The sequence below is a fragment of the Lacerta agilis genome, chromosome 15 (assembly GCF_009819535.1).
Source record: "Lacerta agilis isolate rLacAgi1 chromosome 15, rLacAgi1.pri, whole genome shotgun sequence".
In the NCBI taxonomy this organism is placed as follows: Eukaryota; Metazoa; Chordata; class Lepidosauria; order Squamata; family Lacertidae; genus Lacerta; species Lacerta agilis.
In genome coordinates, this window is record NC_046326.1 from 37,027,205 (window position 1) to 37,047,381 (window position 20,177).

Sequence of the window (20,177 nt, forward strand, 5' to 3'; positions counted from 1 at the left end):
ACATAGAAGAAGAAGAAGAAGAAGAAGAAGAAGAAGAGGAGGAGGAGTTTGGATTTGATATCCCGCTTTATCACTACCCGAAGGAGTCTCAAAGCGGCTAACATTATCCTTCCCCTTCCTCCCCCACAACAAACACTCTGTGAGGTGAGTGGGGCTGAGAGACTTCAGAGAAGTGTGACTAGCCCAAGGTCACCCAGCAGCTGCATGTGGAGGAGCGGAGACGTGAACCCGGTTCCCCAGATTACGAGTCTACCACTCTTAACCACTACACCACTGCTGGTTAGTTTTAAAGAATGCAAAGCAGCTAGGTACAAGATTGCTCTCCTCCTCCTCCTCCTCCTCATCCAGCTTATCACAGGAATTCTCTCCAAGCGAGGGAGTGGAGCAAGGGCTCTGTGACACTGCTGAAAGACCCAGCACCACCAGCCAGACAAGATCGGACAGAAGCCCACAGCTTCCGACACAGGCACAGCGCAGGGGGGCTAGAGGACCCAGGAGACATCGTTTCAGGGTGCCGAAGGAATGTACTTCTGGATTCTGATAGTGATTGAATGGTCATGTTTTTGACTAGCTCCGCTTGTAAATAGCAATGCTTAATAAATAGCTTCAAGTTTTCAAAAGAGGCTCTGTTGTTACTCATGAGCAGCACTGGGGAAGATCCTGACAGGGGTCTTTATGATTTCATATTAATCTAGGCAGCCAAACAGGATGATGACGACTTCCAAGATTTCCAGGACGCTTCTAAGTCTGGAGGGCTTGATGACACCTTTACAGATTTCCAGGGAGAAGTATCTGGATCGAGCAAGGCGTGCGCAGCACAGCACCAGAGCAGGTAGAGGATTTTAAAACGTACTTTTACTGTAGGGGTTTTTGCTGGCAGGTATGTGTAAACTTGTGTGTCAAAACAAAAATAGCTTTTCACATCTTCCCACTTCGGAGACATAGAAACAGGAATATGTCCATGCCTCATTCTAAACCAGATCCAGTTACGTTTTAGGCCAATCATGCCCAAGCTTTGCAGGAGAGCCACTGGTTAGTTCTCTTGTAAATGGGGAACAATTATAGCTCAGTGATCATGTGATTTGGAGGCAAGAAGTCCCAGGTTCAATCCGCAGCATCTCCAGGAAATCCCATTTGAAACCTTGGAGAGTAGGTATAATTCAGAACCATGATGACTGGAATCTTGCTTCCCTGCCCTGCCCCCCAGGGAAGGCCTGTGGTTCAGTAGTAGAGCATCTATTTTGCACTCCCAAGTGCCCCAGGGTCAATCTCTAGCATCTCCAATTAGGGCTGGGTGAGAAACCTGGAGACCTGCTGCCTGTCAGTTTAGGTGGAGCCTTGATATAAGACAGCTCCCTGTTTTCTTCACTGTATCTTGCATTGAAATGAATTGCTGATACAGTGGAACCTCTATTTGCGACCATAATCCGTTCCGGAGGTCCATCCGGAGGTCGAAACGGGTCCCTGGAAAAGGTGCCGTTGTGCGCAGGCGCTGGGGGAAATTGCCTGCTTCTGTGTGTGTGTGAACGACGATTGCCCACTTCTGCGCATGTGCGAACGGTGGCAAACCCGCCAGTTACTTCTGAGTTTGCCGCGGTCACGGCTTGGAATGACCGTAAGAAGAGGCACTGATAAGTAGAGGTTCGACTGTATTATTGCAATAAGTAACAGTAATTATGTTTAATGACATATACCATAAACACAGAAATTATGATTTAGCCATTCTAGCCTTCTTTTTATTGCATACATTGGTACCTTCGTTTACAACCATAATCCGTTCCGGAGGTCCGTTTGTAAACCAAAACAGGTTGTAACCCAAGGCGCGCTTTTGCCAATAGGGCCTCCAAAAATATATATATATATTGTTCGTAATCCAAAAAAGAGGGTTGTAATCCCAAAAAAGGTTGCAAACCGGTACATGCACTTCCGGGTTTGATGTGTTTGTAATCCAAAACGTATGCAAACCAAGGTACCACTGTATTACCTTTACTCTTGCACTTAGAAGCCGCTACATATAAATATGTAGAATGCGTTGCAGCCATTCATCTTTGGCACAGGAAATGTCCGCCCGTGACGGTCTAATTGGGGTGTGAGTCAGCAGATATGTAGCTGTGGAAGGGAGAGGTTGTTTTTCCTGGAAAAGCCTCACCTGCGTCTCTTTCCCGTGTGACTGCACCTCCCCTCTGGAGTGGCGTAATTGTTTACAGTCTAATATGCTGGTCTAGTTGTTTGAAAGACTTATTTCTGGAGGGTGGAGGGGTGGGGGAGAAGTTTCCAGCTCTACAGATGGCTGGTGATTAGACTTGCCGTACAGCATCCTGCTAGATACCCGGTGTGAGCTTGCATAAGATTTCCATAAATGTTACCTCTTGCTCTCTTGATTTGTGTAGCCCCCCTCTCTTCCCCCTTCTGCAGGCTACATGAGGCCCCATTAGCATGCATCTGTGAACCGCTCAGCTTGTAGGCCACTGATAAGGAGGTTTATTTGAAAGAGGCTTGCTCCCGGTCCATTTAAAAAAGCAACAAAAAACAACCCTGTATCTGTGAATCCCACAGAAATCCATATTTTCAATTTGGTGGCATGGATTTGAGGTTAAACAAAAGCATGAGTTGTTTTAATGTTGAGGATTCTGTTCCGAGCTGTCAGTAGGAAGATAAAATACGTGAGTCGTGTGGTGCAGCTAATCCAGGGGTGGCTTTGCTTTTCCCCACCACAACGAAACATAGATTTGCATGGGAGCTGCAGTGTTTTGATGCTTAATCAACTAGATCAGTGTGTATTTAACTGCTTTTTAGCTTTTTCTATTGAATTTTGTACATCGCCTTCCACCTTCCCTGTTGAACTTACAGTGCCTACAAAATAGATTTTTTTTAAATTCCAGCAGGCATTTTAATTAAAGTCTGATTTTATACTTTGGATTGATTTTTATCAATCTGTGTTGTAGGTTCTTGTACACCACTTAGAGACGGTTGTCGTTAAGATGTATATAAATTGTTCAAATAAATAAAGATAAGAGAGGAAATGGTGGATTTATCCAAAATGAAAGGGGGGTGGTGGTGGATGGATGACAGAGGGAACAGGTGTGTGAGAAAAGGATGCAAGAAGACAGGTTCCGGGTGGGCCAGAAATCTCCTTCCTCTTCCTTTTTGCCGGGATTTTTTTTTTTTGCGCCCGTCTAATTGTTCTGCCCTCCCTTTTAAACTCAAACTGATGATTTTTGGCTTAAGGTAGGGACTGTCAATTCGGAGCAAAATCTATGTAGGTGGTAAAGGGGTGGGGGAACGCCATGCAGCTCGTTACTGATTTTTTTCCTTCCCTCTCTTAGCCTTGCGGCATAAATTTCAGCATTGCATATATGTGTGTGTGTGTGTGTGGTTTTCTTCACCCTTGAATGAGGGTAGGGAACCTTTTCCAGCCCAAGGACCACATTGCCTTCTGGACCAGCTTCCTGGGGGGGGGGGGACGCACACACCACATGCCAGTGGTAGGTGGGGCCAGAGGCAAAAGTGGGAGGGGCAAAGGATGTAAATATTACAGTAGGCTAGTTCAGTGTTTTTCAACCACTGTTCCGCGGCACACTAGTGTGCCGTGGGAAAAATTGAAAAATTACTTTATATATAGTCAATATAGGCACAGAGTTAAATTTTTTAACATTTTCTAATGGTGGTGTGCCTCGTGATTTTTTTCATGAAACAAGTGTGCCTTTGCCCAAAAAAGGTTGAAAAACACTGGGCTAGTTGACCCCCCCCCCAATCCTCCATCCAGACTGGTAAGAGGCATTATCTCAGTTCAAATGTGATGTGGGGCCAGGGAGGGTTCAAGCCTGGGAGAGTTCTGAGAGCCAGATACACCTGGAGAGTCTGATGTTTCTCCCCCATCGCTGTAGAAGTCCTACCCTGTGCTCTGCCACAAGTAGAAGTGCCCTCTCAGGCCACCAGAAGCTGTTCTTGCATCAAGATCTCTCCCAGCCCATCCTTGTCTCCATTCCCAGAGAACACCTTCTCTGACAACTGAGCCTGTCTCTGTGGGAGCAAGGGCCTTTGTGCTGAGCCCTCTCCTCACATTTTCCCGTTCCCTTGCTTTTTTTATGCAGCGCCCCTCCGATGCTGATCCCACTCTCCGGCGCGAAGATGCCGCCCGCTGTGGATAAGTACGCCGTTTTCAAAGGGATTGCCACCGACAAGGCTACAGAAAGCACAGCTTCGCTTGGAGGTAAAAAAAAGCAGCTGTTTAATGCATTGGTGCACTCCTGTTTGTTCCCCTTTGTTACGACCTTTAACGGGTTGATCACTCGTCTAGGAAGGGTCGCAGGTGGTGCTGGGAACATATCTCCTTTCCCCTTGAGTGGCCCAAGACATTTTGGTACCCGAGGCAAACAAAGAAATGTCACCCCTTGCCCCGGTCCCCACCAGGGAAGGAGGGGTGAGTGGAGATATACATCAGGAACAAGGGGGGAAGAAAAGAGTAACATTGGGGTCTGCTGTGCTTGAGGCAGCCGCCTTCCCTGACCTCATGGGTGGGCCGGCCCTGCCTTTCCCCATTTCCCAGGTTTGCCTTTCCCTCCACATGCACCAGATCCAAGCGTGAAGCCATCACGTGTGAGGCTAATATGGAGAGAGTGAGATCCATGTAGGCCGCCTTGAGCTCCTTGGAGGAGAGGTGGGATATACGAATAACCTTGGTGTAAATCTGCATCCAGTGTGATGTCTTGATCAAAGTGCTGGGCTAGGACCCAGCCGACGAGGGTTCAGATCCCCACTGGGTGACCTCTGGGCCTCTCAGCCTAACCTACCTCACAGGGTTGTTGTGAGGATGAAACGGGGGGGGGGGAGCTTTGTACACCACCTTAAGCTCCTTGGAGGAAAGGTAGGCTATAATTGTAATAAATAATAAAAGAAACACTAAGCTAAAGCCTTTGCCCTTGAAATCATTGATTTCTATGTGCAAGGAATATTGATTGTTGTATGGGGGACACCGATTTGCACAAAACCTGCACTTGCTGATTGCTATGCACAGATGCAAATGTAGGCACAGGGACTATAATTGAAATGAAACCGCCATATCGCTTAGCGATGTGATGAAGACTTTCGACTCTGTGCCTGCTGATTCTTATCCAGGTACTAGCTGTTGATGGGCACTCCTGCTCTTCCTCTTTAGAGTTCTTTAAACTAGAACGGACAGCCCTTTGGAGAGAGGATGGCTCTAAACAGAACACAGGGAATAAGCCACAACTGAGCACAGTGGGACTCAATTACTTAGGGAGCTCCCTTATATTGAGTCAGGACATTGGCCCATCTAGCTCAGTATTGTCTGCCCTGGCTGGCAGCAGCTCTCCAGAGATTCTGACCTGGGTCTTTCCAGGCCTTACCTGGAGAGGCTGAGCATGGAACAGAAGAGCTTTTGCATGCAAAGCAGATGCTCTGCCACTGAAATATGACCCTTCCCCTGAGATTCCTGAGCAGCATAATTCCTCCTTCCAACGGCTACTACAAAATGTCTAGGCTGTTAAAAATCATTATTAAAAAAAAAAAAAAATGTCTAGGCTGCAAGGTAGGATTGGGAAACAAAGGGGAGGGGGGAAGGGGAGGCATGTTGATCACCAGGAAAAGTAAAGGAGAAAGCAACTGATTTTTCTCAAGAAGTGCCCAAGAACACATCTCAGAAAGAATTATTTCTTTAACGGCTGATCTAAAGACAGTCACGCAAACACTTTACGTAATGTGCCAATTTTTAACGTGTGTGTGTGTGTCTTTTATTCCAGCCTTAATTTAACTATATTGTGACTGAATTTTCAATAATAATAATAATAATAAATTATACCCACAATAGATTATGGAGACAAGTACAGTGCTTTTCGAGTGCTGGAGCAGCAGCCTGAGAGTAAGCCCTTAGGTAAGTGTGCCAGATTTCCAAACCTTGAAATCTTTGCCTTGTTTGATTCTGTGCTTCTTTTTCAGGTTGTTTAAAGGGTCTCTGTAGGTTTGGCAAAAATCCTACCCACACCAATCTCAGGGCATTAATATTGTATGTGTAGACATTTATTTAAGCCAGGGTTTCCCAAAGTGGTGAATATTCAATCCCCCCCCCATCTCTCTCTCTCTCTCTCTCTCTCTCTCTCTCTCTCTCTCACACACACACACACACACACACGTGTTCAATGGGGACTAGAGGTGCAGAGTTTTTAAACTTTTTTTTTACAGTGTCACAATTCTAACACCCCTCTTTCCCTCTTTCCCTACCCAACAAAGGAAGCTGCTTTTAATATTCCTTGACTTTGTCTCATTTACATTCCTAAGAAGTTGGGTTGGGGTCAGTGGCAAGCTCATCAAGGGAGTCAGTGGACTCAGAGGTTGGGGGCCACCCTACTTTAAATAATTGAAGCAACCTTCGTGCTGCCTCGGTTGCTGGACTGCAACCTCCATCAATCCCAGCTGTTAGGAAAAGAGTGCAGGTTCTGGCTTAAATGCCTGTTAATATGCAGCTGCTTTTCAAAGCTAGGCATTTCTTTCTCAGCTCTTTCAGGCTGTGGGAAAATGCTGCAATGAGCCTTCTTCCTTCTCTGTTTATTGCCATTTTATATAACTGCAACAAAAGTACAGCTTTCTCATAGCTGTTTCCAGGAAAGCTCATTTCCATAAGGTCCCCAAGGACGGCGTAGTTACATTTGTCTGGGAAAGATGCAGTTTCCTGGATCAAAATGGACTAGAGTCCTGTTTTTCAAAAGCACCTTTTTCAAAAGACTGGCAAACATGCTATGGCTAATGAACTCAGTGGGCTACAGGCTGCTTCATCAGATGCTGTGTGCATTTCAATAATTGAGACCAGGGGAAATGCATTAAGAGTCTCAGTTTCTCAATAACTGGACTGTAACGCAAGCTTTCCATCGTCTCAGTGTAACAAGTGAAAATTGGAGGCGACTGCTTTGGAGACTTGGAATGCCATTAACAGTTTTAACTTTAAAAGCTGGAGTTCTTGATAGAAGAGATGCAGAAAATAGTAGAAAAACAAGAACTCAGGCCACAATGATGATTTAGTTGATGCAAGTTTTTCAAGTCTCTTATGGATAGATTTATTTCTTAAAGTTTATATACCAGGTGAAATGCACCAGGACAAGGCCCTGTTTTGGAGATTCTTCTTCAGCTGGAATAATGAGAGACCCTTTAAATCTTTATTAGAACACACTTTAATTTTTCTTTAAATATCACAAACGTACTTTGAGTCACCTAACTCTAAGCAACCAGTACACGTCGACCTTAAGACTTTAAGACTCTATTAGGTAAGATTAACTTTTACTATACATCTCACGTATATGTTTGCAAACCTTTAGATGACTTTAGACTGCCGATATGTTAATTAACAGTTTTAAAGCTAAGCAGGACTTCAGCTTTGCCAGTGCCAAGACTGGAGACTTCCTAGGGAGCCTCTCCCTGAAGGAAGTACAGAATGTTTTATCTGCGAAGCTGCCTGGCGTATCACTCAAAAAGTCGACAGTTGCAAAAATGCCTTTATTAAGGTCAGCAACAAAAAAGTCACAAAATCGTGGCAACATTTTGAGATCTCCAACACCCTTAATCAGGTTGGAGTGTTGCACCAAAGAAAGGGTTGGCTCTGCATGGAAAAAAGTCTGAGCCCGCCCAGTATTTCAGAGAAGGAGAAGATGGTTTTGAATTGCCTTCTTGTCACTTTTAACCCTTTCACCAGCTTACATTTCTAACGGAAAAGCTTGCAGCCCACCAGTAAGTTGAGTTTTGCTGTACCTTGCCTCGGTTTGGGTTGACGTCAGTTTCACAAAGGTGCTTTTATCCCCGTCTGGGAAAGCTGGAGGTTGCACCACCTGAAAGAACCAGGTCCACGTAACAGGAGTTCTGTTTGATGTGACCTCAGTATCTTTTCCCTCAGTAGCGGGTGGTGGGGCAGCATTGCTCACCTCCAAACACCCACGTTACTGTTGCATCCTGGCTGGTGCAAGGTTGGTGCGGAGTCAATGTACCAGTTGGAGTTCTGGATTGGCTCTGCTGGAGTGTTTGCACTGCACCAACCTCACCACTCCCTTGCCCCTCCTCTCCATCCTTGTATGCAGCAGCATCACAGGCAACTGGAAGCCAGGTGACTGTTGCTACCCCACCTTGCCGACCTTTGCCACAGCTTAAATTGGGCCGAAGCGTTGATTTGCTCTTTCTGTTAACTTACGGCAGCATTTGTGAAACTGACTTAACTGGGTTTTCTGTTTTCGTGGTGACGGTGAATTGAAATATGAAAAAGCAAAACCTCTCTGTGTGTGAGTAGATATAGATAGAAGCTTGCATTGCATTACCTTTGAAGTAAAGCAGACATATTTTAACACCAGCTTCTGTGTAAATATGTCCTGCTGGTGAATGGGTTAATCAAAATTATGCTAATTAAATGGGGCCAACTATGTGGTCTGGCTCTGTGTAAGGCAGATCTAGTGTCTTAAGAGAGCGGCTGTAGCTCAGTGTCTAGAGCCCCTGCCCTGCATGCAGAAGGTCCCAGGTTCAATTCCTGGCATCTCCAAATATAGCTGGGAATATCCTCTGCCTGAAACCCAGGAGAACTACTGCCAGTCTGTGTAAGCAGTACTGAGAGAGATGTGGCTGTGGTCTGACCCAGTATAAGGCAGCTTCCTACGTTCCTAAGCATCCTGTTCTAAGGTAACAACATGTACACAAGTGATAACTGGAGAAAGTTGAAGTAGGGCAGGGATTTCCAGCATCATGCTTCCAGGCCGCCTAGTATACCCAAGCATGACCTAGAACGCATGTGAAAGAGGCTTCGGAAAATATCCCTACAAGAATCCAGACTGCACAAGAGGCTGTTTGCTCTTCTTGCTCAGTTCTTGTTCACACAGGTTTGGCCTTTCTGACTTTCAACATGCCCATTCAGACACACTCACATTTCTTTGGGTGCCAGGATTGGATGCTCAGCCTCCTGTTAGCATATAAGTTGTGGAATGGGCACACCTGGCAAGCAGCAGAGCCCTCTGGTCCACACCAGATAAGCCAAAGTCATTTCCAGCCTATAACCTGGCTCAGTTTCTCCTTGTTGAACCTCCTCTCCACTCCCCCCAAAAACTCTGCTCTTGTGGTTACTGCAAACATACATAAACACTGCTGCCTGCTGTCCTTATCTGGAGTGGTATCATCTCCTCCAAACTCCATTTCAGAGATATTTGTGTATCATGAAACCATCTTCTAATAACTTCCAGAGGGTCAAGCATGCTAGTTTGCTGTAGCAAAACCAGCAAGAAGTTTTGTGGGACCTCAGGCAAGCCGATTTACAATGTCTTAAGCTTTTTGTACGTAAGATGTTTTGTCATCTTCCAACAACTGTCTCCCACTAAGGAACCATCTACTTGCCTTCCTGATTCGTTAACATGGAGCTAGCTTAAGAAAGGAAGGCTGGCCACCACCATTCTTGGGAACAGGAGACAAGCTGTTTAGATAAACTGGGTTATTTATTCTTTTTTACTATTATTTCCCCAAGAGATAGCATTACATTGCCGACGAGGACAGTACAAAACAGGGACACTAAATAATTAACTCCAAGCAGAATAAAAAAAAAGAAATTGATGGATTGAGGCACCCCCAGAAAAAAAAGCCACCTAGATGATAACTTAGGGATGGGCAAGTTCGTCCATGTTTGTTTCTCTCAGGTTCTATTTTGTCCAGTCTAAAGTTCAGCTCTCCACGTTTCTGCATGAGTTTGCACTGTGTGTGTTGCGTGTGTTTTCTTTAAGTCTTCATGAAAATTCATAGGGATTTTAGTGCAAATTCTAGTATACAGCTTTGGCTAAAATACACATTTTTGCAAAGCGATCTCCCCATATGCGATGCATTTTGTAAGTTAATTTTCACAAATGTCAGCATTTTTATACACACTTTACCCAAACCACTCTTGCACATGTTACTTGGCTGGGTAGGCGCATTGCAAAATTCAGAGCAGTGCGGATTTTGAAAGCTTACCTGCATTTTGAGTCGTGTTGTTTCGTCTAAATGAGGTAGATTTGCCTTTAAGTGAAAACTGAATCGGGTTTCTCCCCCACCCCGATAAGAACTACCCACCTAACCTGTAAAATCAGGGACACTCGGGGAATGGCATCAGGTGATTGATTGACTGATCAATTTGATTCACTATATAATAAATATATGAAATGCTTAAATTGAAATTGAAGCTTATCTCACTTTGCCACCAGATGGGCTGTTGCTTCTGAATAGCTAGTGCCTTAAGAGCTATGGGTGCTCTACACTGCCGGGGGGCGGGGTACATTTCTACCCCAAAGAAAATCGAGTTCTTTGACTTGTATAAATTATGCAAACGAAGGCAATTTGCGTCAGTTCTTGCAGCACATAATTACAGTTTTGTAATCTAGACAAGCTGCATTCTTCTTTTATCAAAGCTCATTACAATACTGTTGATGGACTAATACAATTAAGCACGTATAATCACAGCTTTTTAGTTATGTAGAAAGCATTTGTGCCCACCTATGAAACAGTGATAGCAGCTGATTCTCTTCCCCACCCCAGACAAGTTATCCATGCTTCTAGGAAACCCCTTCTCAATAACCAGACGACCACAGCACAATTTAGCCATATCCCACTGGCCGCATGCCCGTGATAAAAAACTCTGTTTAATAAGTTGAGAGGTGCATAGACTTCAGGAACCTGCACAAAGCTGCTTTGCTCTTCACATGTAAATCGAAACAAGCCAGGAAGCTGCAGTTGACCATTATTGCCTGTTACATGTGAATGAGGAAACTATGGTTCATGTCTTCCAAACAAGCCAGGATTTGGAAACCAACTTGTAAGTCACAGCTTCAAATTATGGTGGTTTGGAAGCCATTGACCATGGTTTCCTGGTCTGGATGCAACCGGAAACTATAGTTAACTGGGGCTCGCTGGTTTGTTGGTTCACTCGTGTGAAGGGAAGAATGAAGTGGGAGCAAAGCAGCTACACAAAGTGTGTACACACTTTGACTTTCTAAACTGAGAGTTGATCACGTGTGAACATGGCCTGCGTGGGACTGTATTTCTTCTGATTACTTTTCATTAGGGGTAGCTAACCTGTGACACACACTCCCTCATATATTTGTTGGACTCCAGCTAGCTAGCATGACCAATGGTCAGGGATGACGGGGGTTGTAGTTCAGGGCATCATGTGGACTACCCATGTGTACATCACTTCATTGGTATTTGAGACAGTAGTTTGGTTCAAAATTTCTCTTGGGGCAGGCTAGTTGTTTTTTTTTTGTCATTGTAACCCACTCAGCTCCCCCGTGTGCAGGGGTTTTCCACTTGGCTGAGAAGTCCTTTTCAGAAATGGGTGGTCGTTTTGGTGTATTATACAAAACTGGGGAATAAGTCTGCCTTGGGGAGGGACAGGAAAAACAGTTGTGAAAAATTATTCCTACTGAAAGGCTGTAATGCCTGAATTAAATGCAGACTATACCTCTGTTCATAATTCCAGCGTATGAAAGAAAGACCCAAGATAAACTAAATTATCCCCAATACAGGAAATCACAGAATGCTTTAGGATTGAAAATATATGTGAAAATAAGAAAATGTATTGATCAAAGATGTCCCATTGGTTTGAATGGTCATCTTCAGTAGAATTTTAAATCTCCCTTGTTGAAATCTATGGGACTTTAAAACGCTTGATTTTGACTGGCTTGTGCTTGCTGCCTGCCAACACACACACACACACACACACACACACACACACACACACATTATTTGCCTTGAGCCCTTGGGAAGAACTGAGATGGGAAGTGAACAAAACAAACAAATTACCCGTAAGCCATTTTGAGCATTTGTGCGAATTAATACGTTTATTGCTCAGCTGAGAGAGTCACATATGTCGCTCTCGAGAATCCTACTGACGTTTTCCTCCTTTGCCCTGCTCTTCAGGAGACAGCTTTGCAGAGTTCAAGTCTGCCGGAGCAGATGACGGCTTCACAGATTTCAAAACCGCCGACAGCATCTCGCCGCTAGACCCGCCGATGAAAGACAAACCTTTCCCTCCGCCTTTCCCTTCTCTACCTGCACAGTCGAAGCCGCCGCTGCCGCAAGGAAAGCCTTCTCTGAACCTGGCGGACCTGGATCTGTTTTCCTTGGCCCCTGCCGGCGAGAACAGACCTCTTCCCTTTCCGCCCGCCTACAACTCCCCCCAGCAGCCGACTTTCCCTGCACCACCACCTCCAGCTTCTGCCGCTCCTGCGACTCTGCCGGCACCCGGCAACAGCTCGATCCTGCCCGACGACTTTGCCGACTTCAATCTCTTTGCGGGGTTGTCGAATTCTACCTCGGCCGCCACTCAGGATGAATTTGCAGACTTCATGGCTTTCAATAACAGCGCCGGCTCTTCGCTCAAGCAAGAGGCCAGCCCCATTCCTCCCGCTGGCTCCTTAGCCAACACTCTGAAGAGCGGTCAGAGCTCGGCCCCCGCCTCCACCAAATACGACATCTTCAAACAGCTGTCTCTGGACGGCCCCGGCATAGGCTTTGAAGAACTGAAAGACCACACCCCTTCGTCCGTGAAAAGCGAGGACGACTTTGCCGACTTCCACTCGAACAAGTTTTCCTCCAGTTCCGAGAAATCGCTGGTCGACAAACTGGCAGCTTTCAAGCATGCGAAAGAGGACTCTGCTTCGGTCAAGTCTCTGGACCTCCCGTCCATCGGGGGGAGCAGTGTGGGCAAGGAAGACTCTGAAGATGCTCTCTCTGTCCAGTTTGACATGAAGCTGGCGGACGTGGGAGGAGACCTTAAGCATGTCATGTCTGATAGCTCTTTGGATCTGCCAACCGTTAGTGGTCAGCATCCGCCAGCCGCAGGTGAGGAACTAGTTAGATTGCTCTGGTAACGAAAGGCAATGGAAATGTCTAAAAGTGTTGCCCCCCGAACTGAATTTCAGTATTATGTGCTGGTCCCCTGAACTTGTGTTCTTTGGCAAGCTGCTAATCTCTTAACCAAGCAGTATTACACATTTTTCTTTGACATATTTTTTTGATTTGGACGGTTTGAGGTAGATCCTGTGCCGTGTAGTATTGCCAACGCTCTCTTAGCAGCTCCAGTTCCTGGGGGGGGGGGAGACCTCTTGTGTTCATGGCCCCACTCCCTGAGGGTGTCCAAGACAAGACTGCTGCCAACAAGAGGCTGCCTCAAGACTCCATAGGTGTTATCTAATTAATTTGCAAGTTAACCTTGGCCCCATCCCACTGTGCCAAGGGTTGCTCCTCTTTGGAAAGAGACCCGTCTGCTCTTGGAGACCTCATTCATCTCTGAAGATCTGTAAAGTAGCAATGTCAGAGTGAATGTGGCACATCTCTCAAGAAGTTTGGTGTGCATCTCCAAGGTCCACTGCAGACGTAATACCGGCTCCCTTTTGGCAATAAGATGGTGAGCCAGCCTCAGATCCTTCCCCAGTCTCTTTTTTTGGGAGGTGGGTGGGTGTGGCGAACTCCCTCTTGCTGCCTTAACTACATTGAAGCGATACCTTAGCACTGATGCTCAAGCTATGTGGCAATTTAGTTCAGCTAGGATTTGATAACCCACTTGAAGCAGTGGTTACAAGTCCTCATCAAACCGAAGCGCAGGTTAACCTTAACCATGGTTAGCAACATTGCTAAACCATGGCCGCAAGGTGAGGGAGTCATACCTTTTTAATTATTATTTTACTCAGTTTAAGGCATAACCAGTGTTAGCATCTTCTACAGGCCCTCTATCTGTATTGTGAATTTCCGTTCCCAGCCCCTCTACCTGTATTCTGAAATTCTGCCTCATGCGGTCTTTGCACCCTCATAATCTTCGAATGGTATAGCTGCCACGTTGTATTTGCACAAGTTGCCAGGCATGGGCGACCTCTTGGCAGGGGAATAACAAAAGGCTAACGCAGAACTCTGATCAGTGCTCAGAACGGGGAGGCCTCTTTGGCCGGGATTGCTGCTTTATGTTCTGTTTTTGTACACGAAGGTCAGTACTTGGGTCCAAAGATGTCTGTGGCTTTTGTAAGGTCAGAATGTTTTCGCCACAACACATTTTATTCAGGGCAGATCCACGCCACGCATTTAAAGCACACCCAACACACATGCAAAGCATATCACCTCCCCAAAGAATCCGGGAACCTGTAGTTTAAGGGCACTAGGAATTGTAGGTCTGTCAGGAGAAAACTACAGTCCCCAGGATTCTTTGGGGTGGGGAAGTCATGTCCTTTAAACATGCTTAAAATGCATAGTGTGGCTCTGCCCTTAAGGTTCCCAGTGGTGTGTATCGGCATCAAAATCTATACTTGATGCCCACATCGTGACTTTACGGAGCCTACCTGTCTCTGTGCAAATAATTGACTTTTTGTAAAAATGGGACATGCCACCTTGTGTTGCGAATCTGGATCCGCACACGTCTGCCGCTGGTACGGTGGAAGACACTTCCCCATAGAAATTATCCCATAGCTCTGCATTAAGCATCAGGTGACTGTAACTACCTAGCAAAAGCGAATGGTTTGGGCCTCTTCCAGCTGAGCTCCATGGTGTTTAGATGGGAAGGGCCCTTTTGACTGGTCTGCCTCGCAAGGTTCTGACCTTGGCTGCCAAATTGTGGTGGGGGCTCATGCGTTTGCAAGCTTTCCAAAAGCCAAGGGGATCTTGTGTGTAACCATTTAGGAATCTTCCCCCCTTTCCTTTTTAGATTTCCTTTATGAAATTAGAGTGAAAGCATAGAAATCCAGTTTGGTTTCAGCTCGTTAAAACTTCATACACGTGCCCTGTTTTTGGTTTGTGCTCTTTTTTTAAGCCTGTAAAAATAAGAGTGGGAAAGCAATGAACTAAGCTTTTTGTGGCCTTTAAAAACAGGAGAGAAATGACAGTATTCCGAAACAAAAACTAAAAAGTATTATTCAGCGCCAGTATTATTTGTGGCAGGAAGGCTATTGCTGCAAGCATCACTTATTTTCACATGTACTAAAATTCCCTTCCCCCCCAGATATTGGGTAGAGCAGAAATTTACCATATTACAATCATTTTTTAAGTGGTGAAGGCAGGGAGGGACTGTTGGTGGCTTTAGATATGGATAATTCCTCTAACAGGGTGCAAAATATCAGGAAATAATTCTTCTTGGTGAAGAATGAAAACATTTTTTTGTATGTTAAAATGCATGGGTATTATGGCCTGTTGGGTTGCTCAGTTCCCTGGCACCTACAAAATGTGTGTTCTTGGAAGTTTTTACTTTGGGTTTTTCCAAAAGCACCTTTTTCCTACTATTTTTCTAATCTTATCGTGTCAGTATCTTTATATGTGGCTCGTTTCCCAGAGATGAGTTTGGTGTCCGTAGCAATTCAATGATAGACACTTGCCGTTTGATTTGTGTAGAGAGATGGATCTTGGGTCCAAATGCTGGGTTAAGCAGATCATGTTCTTTGATGCAAAGTGTGTTAAACTTTTTGAGTGTTGATAATCAGGAGGCTGACAGGGTTTGTTTGTTTGTTTGTTTGTTTGTCTTTTCCAAGACTGCAATGGAATCTTACTTTCTAGTGCCAACTCCAATGTATTCCTCAAAGGAGCCAGTTCAGTCCTAATGCTTCCTATGCCCTAACCTCGGTCAAGGCTCAGAAATGGATCACAGAGACTCCCTTCTGGCACTTGAGTTCCCACCATTCATAACTATGGTTCACCATTACAGCTGCATCAAAGCTAACCATCCTTACTGCCACTTAGAGTTGACGGCTAGCCAGCATCTCAAATCTCGGTTGGGAGTCAACCCTGATTAGCATTTCCCATGGTTAACTCCGTTGCAGCTGTAATGGGAGCTGCACAACCCTTTTGCTCCTTCCTTTATGCAAGTGGAGAGATGAGCCGGGAACCTGCTGGCTTCCCCTTTATTTCCAGACTGAGAAATTATGGTTAATGGATGAGACCCGGGGTGGGTTATTTCCAGAGTAAAGCTATTTAAAACCATGTCTGTTTATTTCAGCGGGTCTGCTCTCAGGCCTGACTTGGCTGTTTCACCCAAAGGCTTCCAGGCAACTTAGGATATGGAGCCTCGATTTGAAATTAGTTTCGGAATCCTGCCTTGTTTGGAAGCCGTTAACCAGAGTTTCCTGGTTTGTGTGTAACAAGAAACTGTGGTTAAGTGCAGCTTCATGGCTTGTATCTTCGCTTGAGATAAGGTAGGAGTGAAACGCACAAAAGGGCTGCATTCAGCTGTGCAGCCAGTGGGTGATCCCTTAAACATAGTAAAACGGCAGGAAGTATTACATCTGCTCTGGCCCAGACACTTATGCGTGTGTATATATGTTTTGAAGCATTTCAAGCTCTGAATTGATAATGTTCAAGTGTCTATATAAGTTCATTTGAAGTTTACATACTTTAAATAGACTTTTGATTCCTGTTGGTCTGTAAACTGAAATGTCAGAAAGGGACAGTATCCCTTTTATATATTTATTCCTTGATTTAGGAGAAATGGGTGGTCAGCTGTGTTGTCTTCAGAAGGGGCTCCTCCACAAGTGAGGTTCCTGTCAAAAAAGTGAGCATGTATGTAGGGCTGAATTTATCTGAATGTTTCAGTTTTGGCACAGCAAAGAAAAGGACCTAGGAATTGAGAAGCGGTGATGAGTTATAGTGACAAGAAGGGATGAATGTTAGGCCAGTTGGGGGGTGAGGGAAGGATGTTAAAATCTGTTCCTTTTCAGCCAAATTGCCTTAACTTCTCTAGGTTGGGGTGATGCGGAGAGACTTATTTTCCAAATTCTTTCAAGGGGATACTGTCTCTTTAAACTTTGCTGTATGATTCGTTGTGCAGAAGGCAGCCAATATGAAAAATGTGGCTAGATTTCGAATTGGGGTGTGGGGGCCTTAACCTCTGACAAACTTTGAACTTTCTAAGCCCTTGCTGCATGTTAATTTCAACCAGGCTACTGCTGCTGCTTTCCTTGCCAAAATCTAACCCTCAACACCCCCCCTTCAGTGCTCTTGTCAATTTGAATTGTTTGGTGTTGGGGTCTTTTTCTTTCCCAATCCTTCCTTGTCTTTGAATAATGCAGCCTGGGCAAATACCCTTGCCTGCAAATTTAATGGAAGATAGCATAATTTCTTGAACCTGCAGGCCAATAGTCCTTCTCCCCTACCCCCACCACCATGCCTTGGTGCTTATTGGGGGGTAGGGGAGAGGAATCTTCATAAATTTAAACTGGGCCAGAGATCCCCCACTTTTTGCTGTCAGTTTTCCTCTCCCTCTGATACCTTTATTTGAACTCAACATTTCCTTGTGTGAATGTGCCTTTTCGAATCTGCTTAGATATCTCTCTCTTCTGCAAAAAGACTGACCTGCATGCTTTGATTCTGATGACTGCCCTTTCGAGCTCCTGTATAGCATTCTCTTTTGCGATCTGTAAGTCCTGCTGTGTTAAATAAATATTTATCTTGGCATATTTTGAAAGTCTGAGCATGTGTGGTTTTTCTTCCCCCTCCCCTGTTTTTAAAGAGTCCAGAAATGCATCTGGTTGTCATCAGCAAAAAAATATTTTTTTTTAAGCCCCTAAAAGTTTAAAGCAATCGTATCCCCTTCCACTTAAAATGTCTCTCTCTCTCTCTCTCTTAACATCTTCCAGAGGGGTAGCTGCATTAGTCTGTTGCTGCAAGAACAACAGAGTTATTACAACATAAGCTTTTGGGGACTAGGGTGCACTTCAATAGATACGTGAAGTGAGTTTATTGGTTTTCTGAGATAGCAATTATTATGTCATTGTTGCTGGCCATTAACAGAAGACTTGTCGATAACACAGACATCCTGACATTGGAAGCCAGTTAACACACATAGTGCGACAAACATGCATTGTTCTCATCCTGTCCCCAAGTGATAGCATTGAACCTCTTGACAAATGGTTATGCAGCTGTTTCTCCTCCTTTTAGTGACTGTCAGGGCAGGGAGAGGAGAGGTAGTGGCCAAAGCCAGCCAGCCAGCCAGTCAAAGCAAGTACGCAATGATGGACAAGAGCTCTGTTTGTGGCTGAGGGACACATTGCTCAGGCTCAAGAGCTTGGGCACGGTTTCTAGGGCATTATAGGGCCACGGATGACAATTCATGAAGGGTGTTGGCGGTGTCCTCCCTCCCCTCTTAGAAGCACAAGCCCTGCTGGATCTGCCCTGAACCTCCCGACAGTCACCTTCCTTGGATATCCGCAAGTCGTAGTGTTACGAGAGAGGGAGGAAAACTTTTCTCTGTCCACTTTCTCTCTGCTGTGCATATTTCTGCCATGCCACCTCTTGCTTGCTTTTTCTCTAAGCTAAAATACCCCAAATGCTGTAAACAGGAGGAGTTGCTCCAGCCAGCCTTCCTCCACAAAACTATTGAGTTGCTCAAGGAAGGCATTCTATCCTGCTTGCCTCCCTGTGCCAACTCCATTTTCTCCCTTCCTTTCCAACTGGCACTCTTGGGTTCTTTGGGTTCTGAGCATGCTTAGTCCTCATTGGTGTATCATTATTATTTTTTGGAGGGCTTTTGTGCCCCCTTAAGGTCCATTTTCAAGATGTTGCCATCCTTCTGCAAACCTCAAAGTTCTCCCAAATCATACTTCCCTGTGGCCCAGAGCCCCAGTGTTCACTACTAGAGAAAGTGATAACATCCTTCCCCTGCCCCCCCCCCAACCAACTGGAGAGGGGATTCCCATGAAAGTAATAATCTGCAGATGAAGGCTTCTTTCCAGGTATGGGGGAACATAAGAAGGGCTGCCTTACACCTAGTCTGACCGTTGGCTCCTCTAGCTTTTAGTATTCTTTACACTGACTCACAGCGGGTTTCCAGATTTTCCGGTAGGGCCCATTCCTAGCCCTACCTGGAGATGCTGAGGCTTGAACCCGGGACCTTGTGCATGCCGGGCAGTAGACATGGCGACTGTGTACACACTGCATGTCTAAAGCATGTGACTTCCCCCAAAGAATCCTGGGAACTGAAGTTTGTTGAATCATAGCTCTGTGCGAGGTGAACTACAGTTCCCATGATCCTTGCAGGGGAAGCCATGTGCTTTGAATGTCTAGTATGTGGACCCTTAGCCATGATGTCTACATTTTATATCCATTTGCCGGGTATCGCAGGTGGGGAGAGTCCTGCCATGCTCAGGTCCTGCTTTGTGGTTTCCCATTGAGGCATCTGGTTGACTGCTATGAGAGCAGGATGCTGGACCTCTGATCTGATCCAACAGGTGTGCTCTTATTTCCTTACACCACCATTTCCTTAGTGAGGTGGCAGGTAGGGAACACCATGCATATTTTGTGGCTGTACCTGTGATCAGGCCTTAAGGCAGCCTAGTGCAGTTTCCAGAGGGTGGAAGATTTGAGGGCGATGACTGGATTATCCGCAAGGCCAACACACCAAAGAACTGAGTGGAGATGAGCTTTGCCATGCGAGCTCAAGGAATTGTGGGGAAAGCTTGTAAAAGGGGCAGCTTTAAAAAGGGCCGCTTAACGTTTCATTTAAAGCGGTTTTAGTAGCCCAAAAGGAATCCAAGATGGCTAACAATTTAAGAAAAGAACTACGCCTAACAACACCCGTTTTATTTGTTTCACAAGATTTATGCACCACTCCATTGTAAAAAAGCTTCAAAGAGGTTCACAAGAATAAAGCAATGGGATTGTCAGTAAAAAGAGTTGAAAACCATTATTTAAAATATTCAAAGAATGCTTAATATAAATTATTAAAAGCAAATTAAAACATATGTCAACACTACATATCTGGGTAAAGGTAAAGGGACCCCTAACCATTAGGTCCAGTCGCGGACAACTCTGGGGTTGCGGCGCTCATCTTGCTTTACTGGCCGAGGGAGCCGGCGTACAGCTTCCAGGTCATGTGGCTAGCATGACTAAGCCGCTTCTGGCGAACCAGAGCAGCGCACGGAAACGCCGTTTACCTTCCTGCCAGAGTGGTACCTATTTATCTACTTGCACTTTGACGTGCTTTCGAGCTGCTAGATTGGCAGGAGCAGGGACCAAGCAATGGGAGCTCACCCTGTCGTGGGGATTCAAACCGCTGACCTTCTGATTGGCAAGCCCTAGGCTCGGTGGTTTAACCCACAGTGCCACCCACGTCCCTACATATCTGGGTAGCCTTGCCTAAACAGAAACATCTTCAGCAAGAGTACTGGAAAGAGTACAGCAAAGTGGCCTGCCTGATATCGATA

The 20,177-nt window shown here is 45.4% G+C and overlaps 1 protein-coding gene across 6 annotated transcripts in view; it reads left to right on the forward strand.

Moving 5' to 3' along the window:
• SYNRG (synergin gamma) overlaps positions 1-20,177 on the forward strand; it is a 54,109-nt gene that overhangs the window by 18,789 nt on the left and 15,143 nt on the right. For all 6 annotated transcript variants that reach the window (XM_033172288.1, XM_033172287.1, XM_033172290.1 and 3 more), the window contains 4 exons: positions 696-832; positions 4,095-4,213; positions 5,831-5,893; positions 11,923-12,846. In XM_033172288.1, coding sequence (XP_033028179.1) covers positions 696-832; positions 4,095-4,213; positions 5,831-5,893; positions 11,923-12,846 — 1,243 coding nt within the window. The remainder of the gene's footprint in view (positions 1-695; positions 833-4,094; positions 4,214-5,830; positions 5,894-11,922; positions 12,847-20,177) is intronic.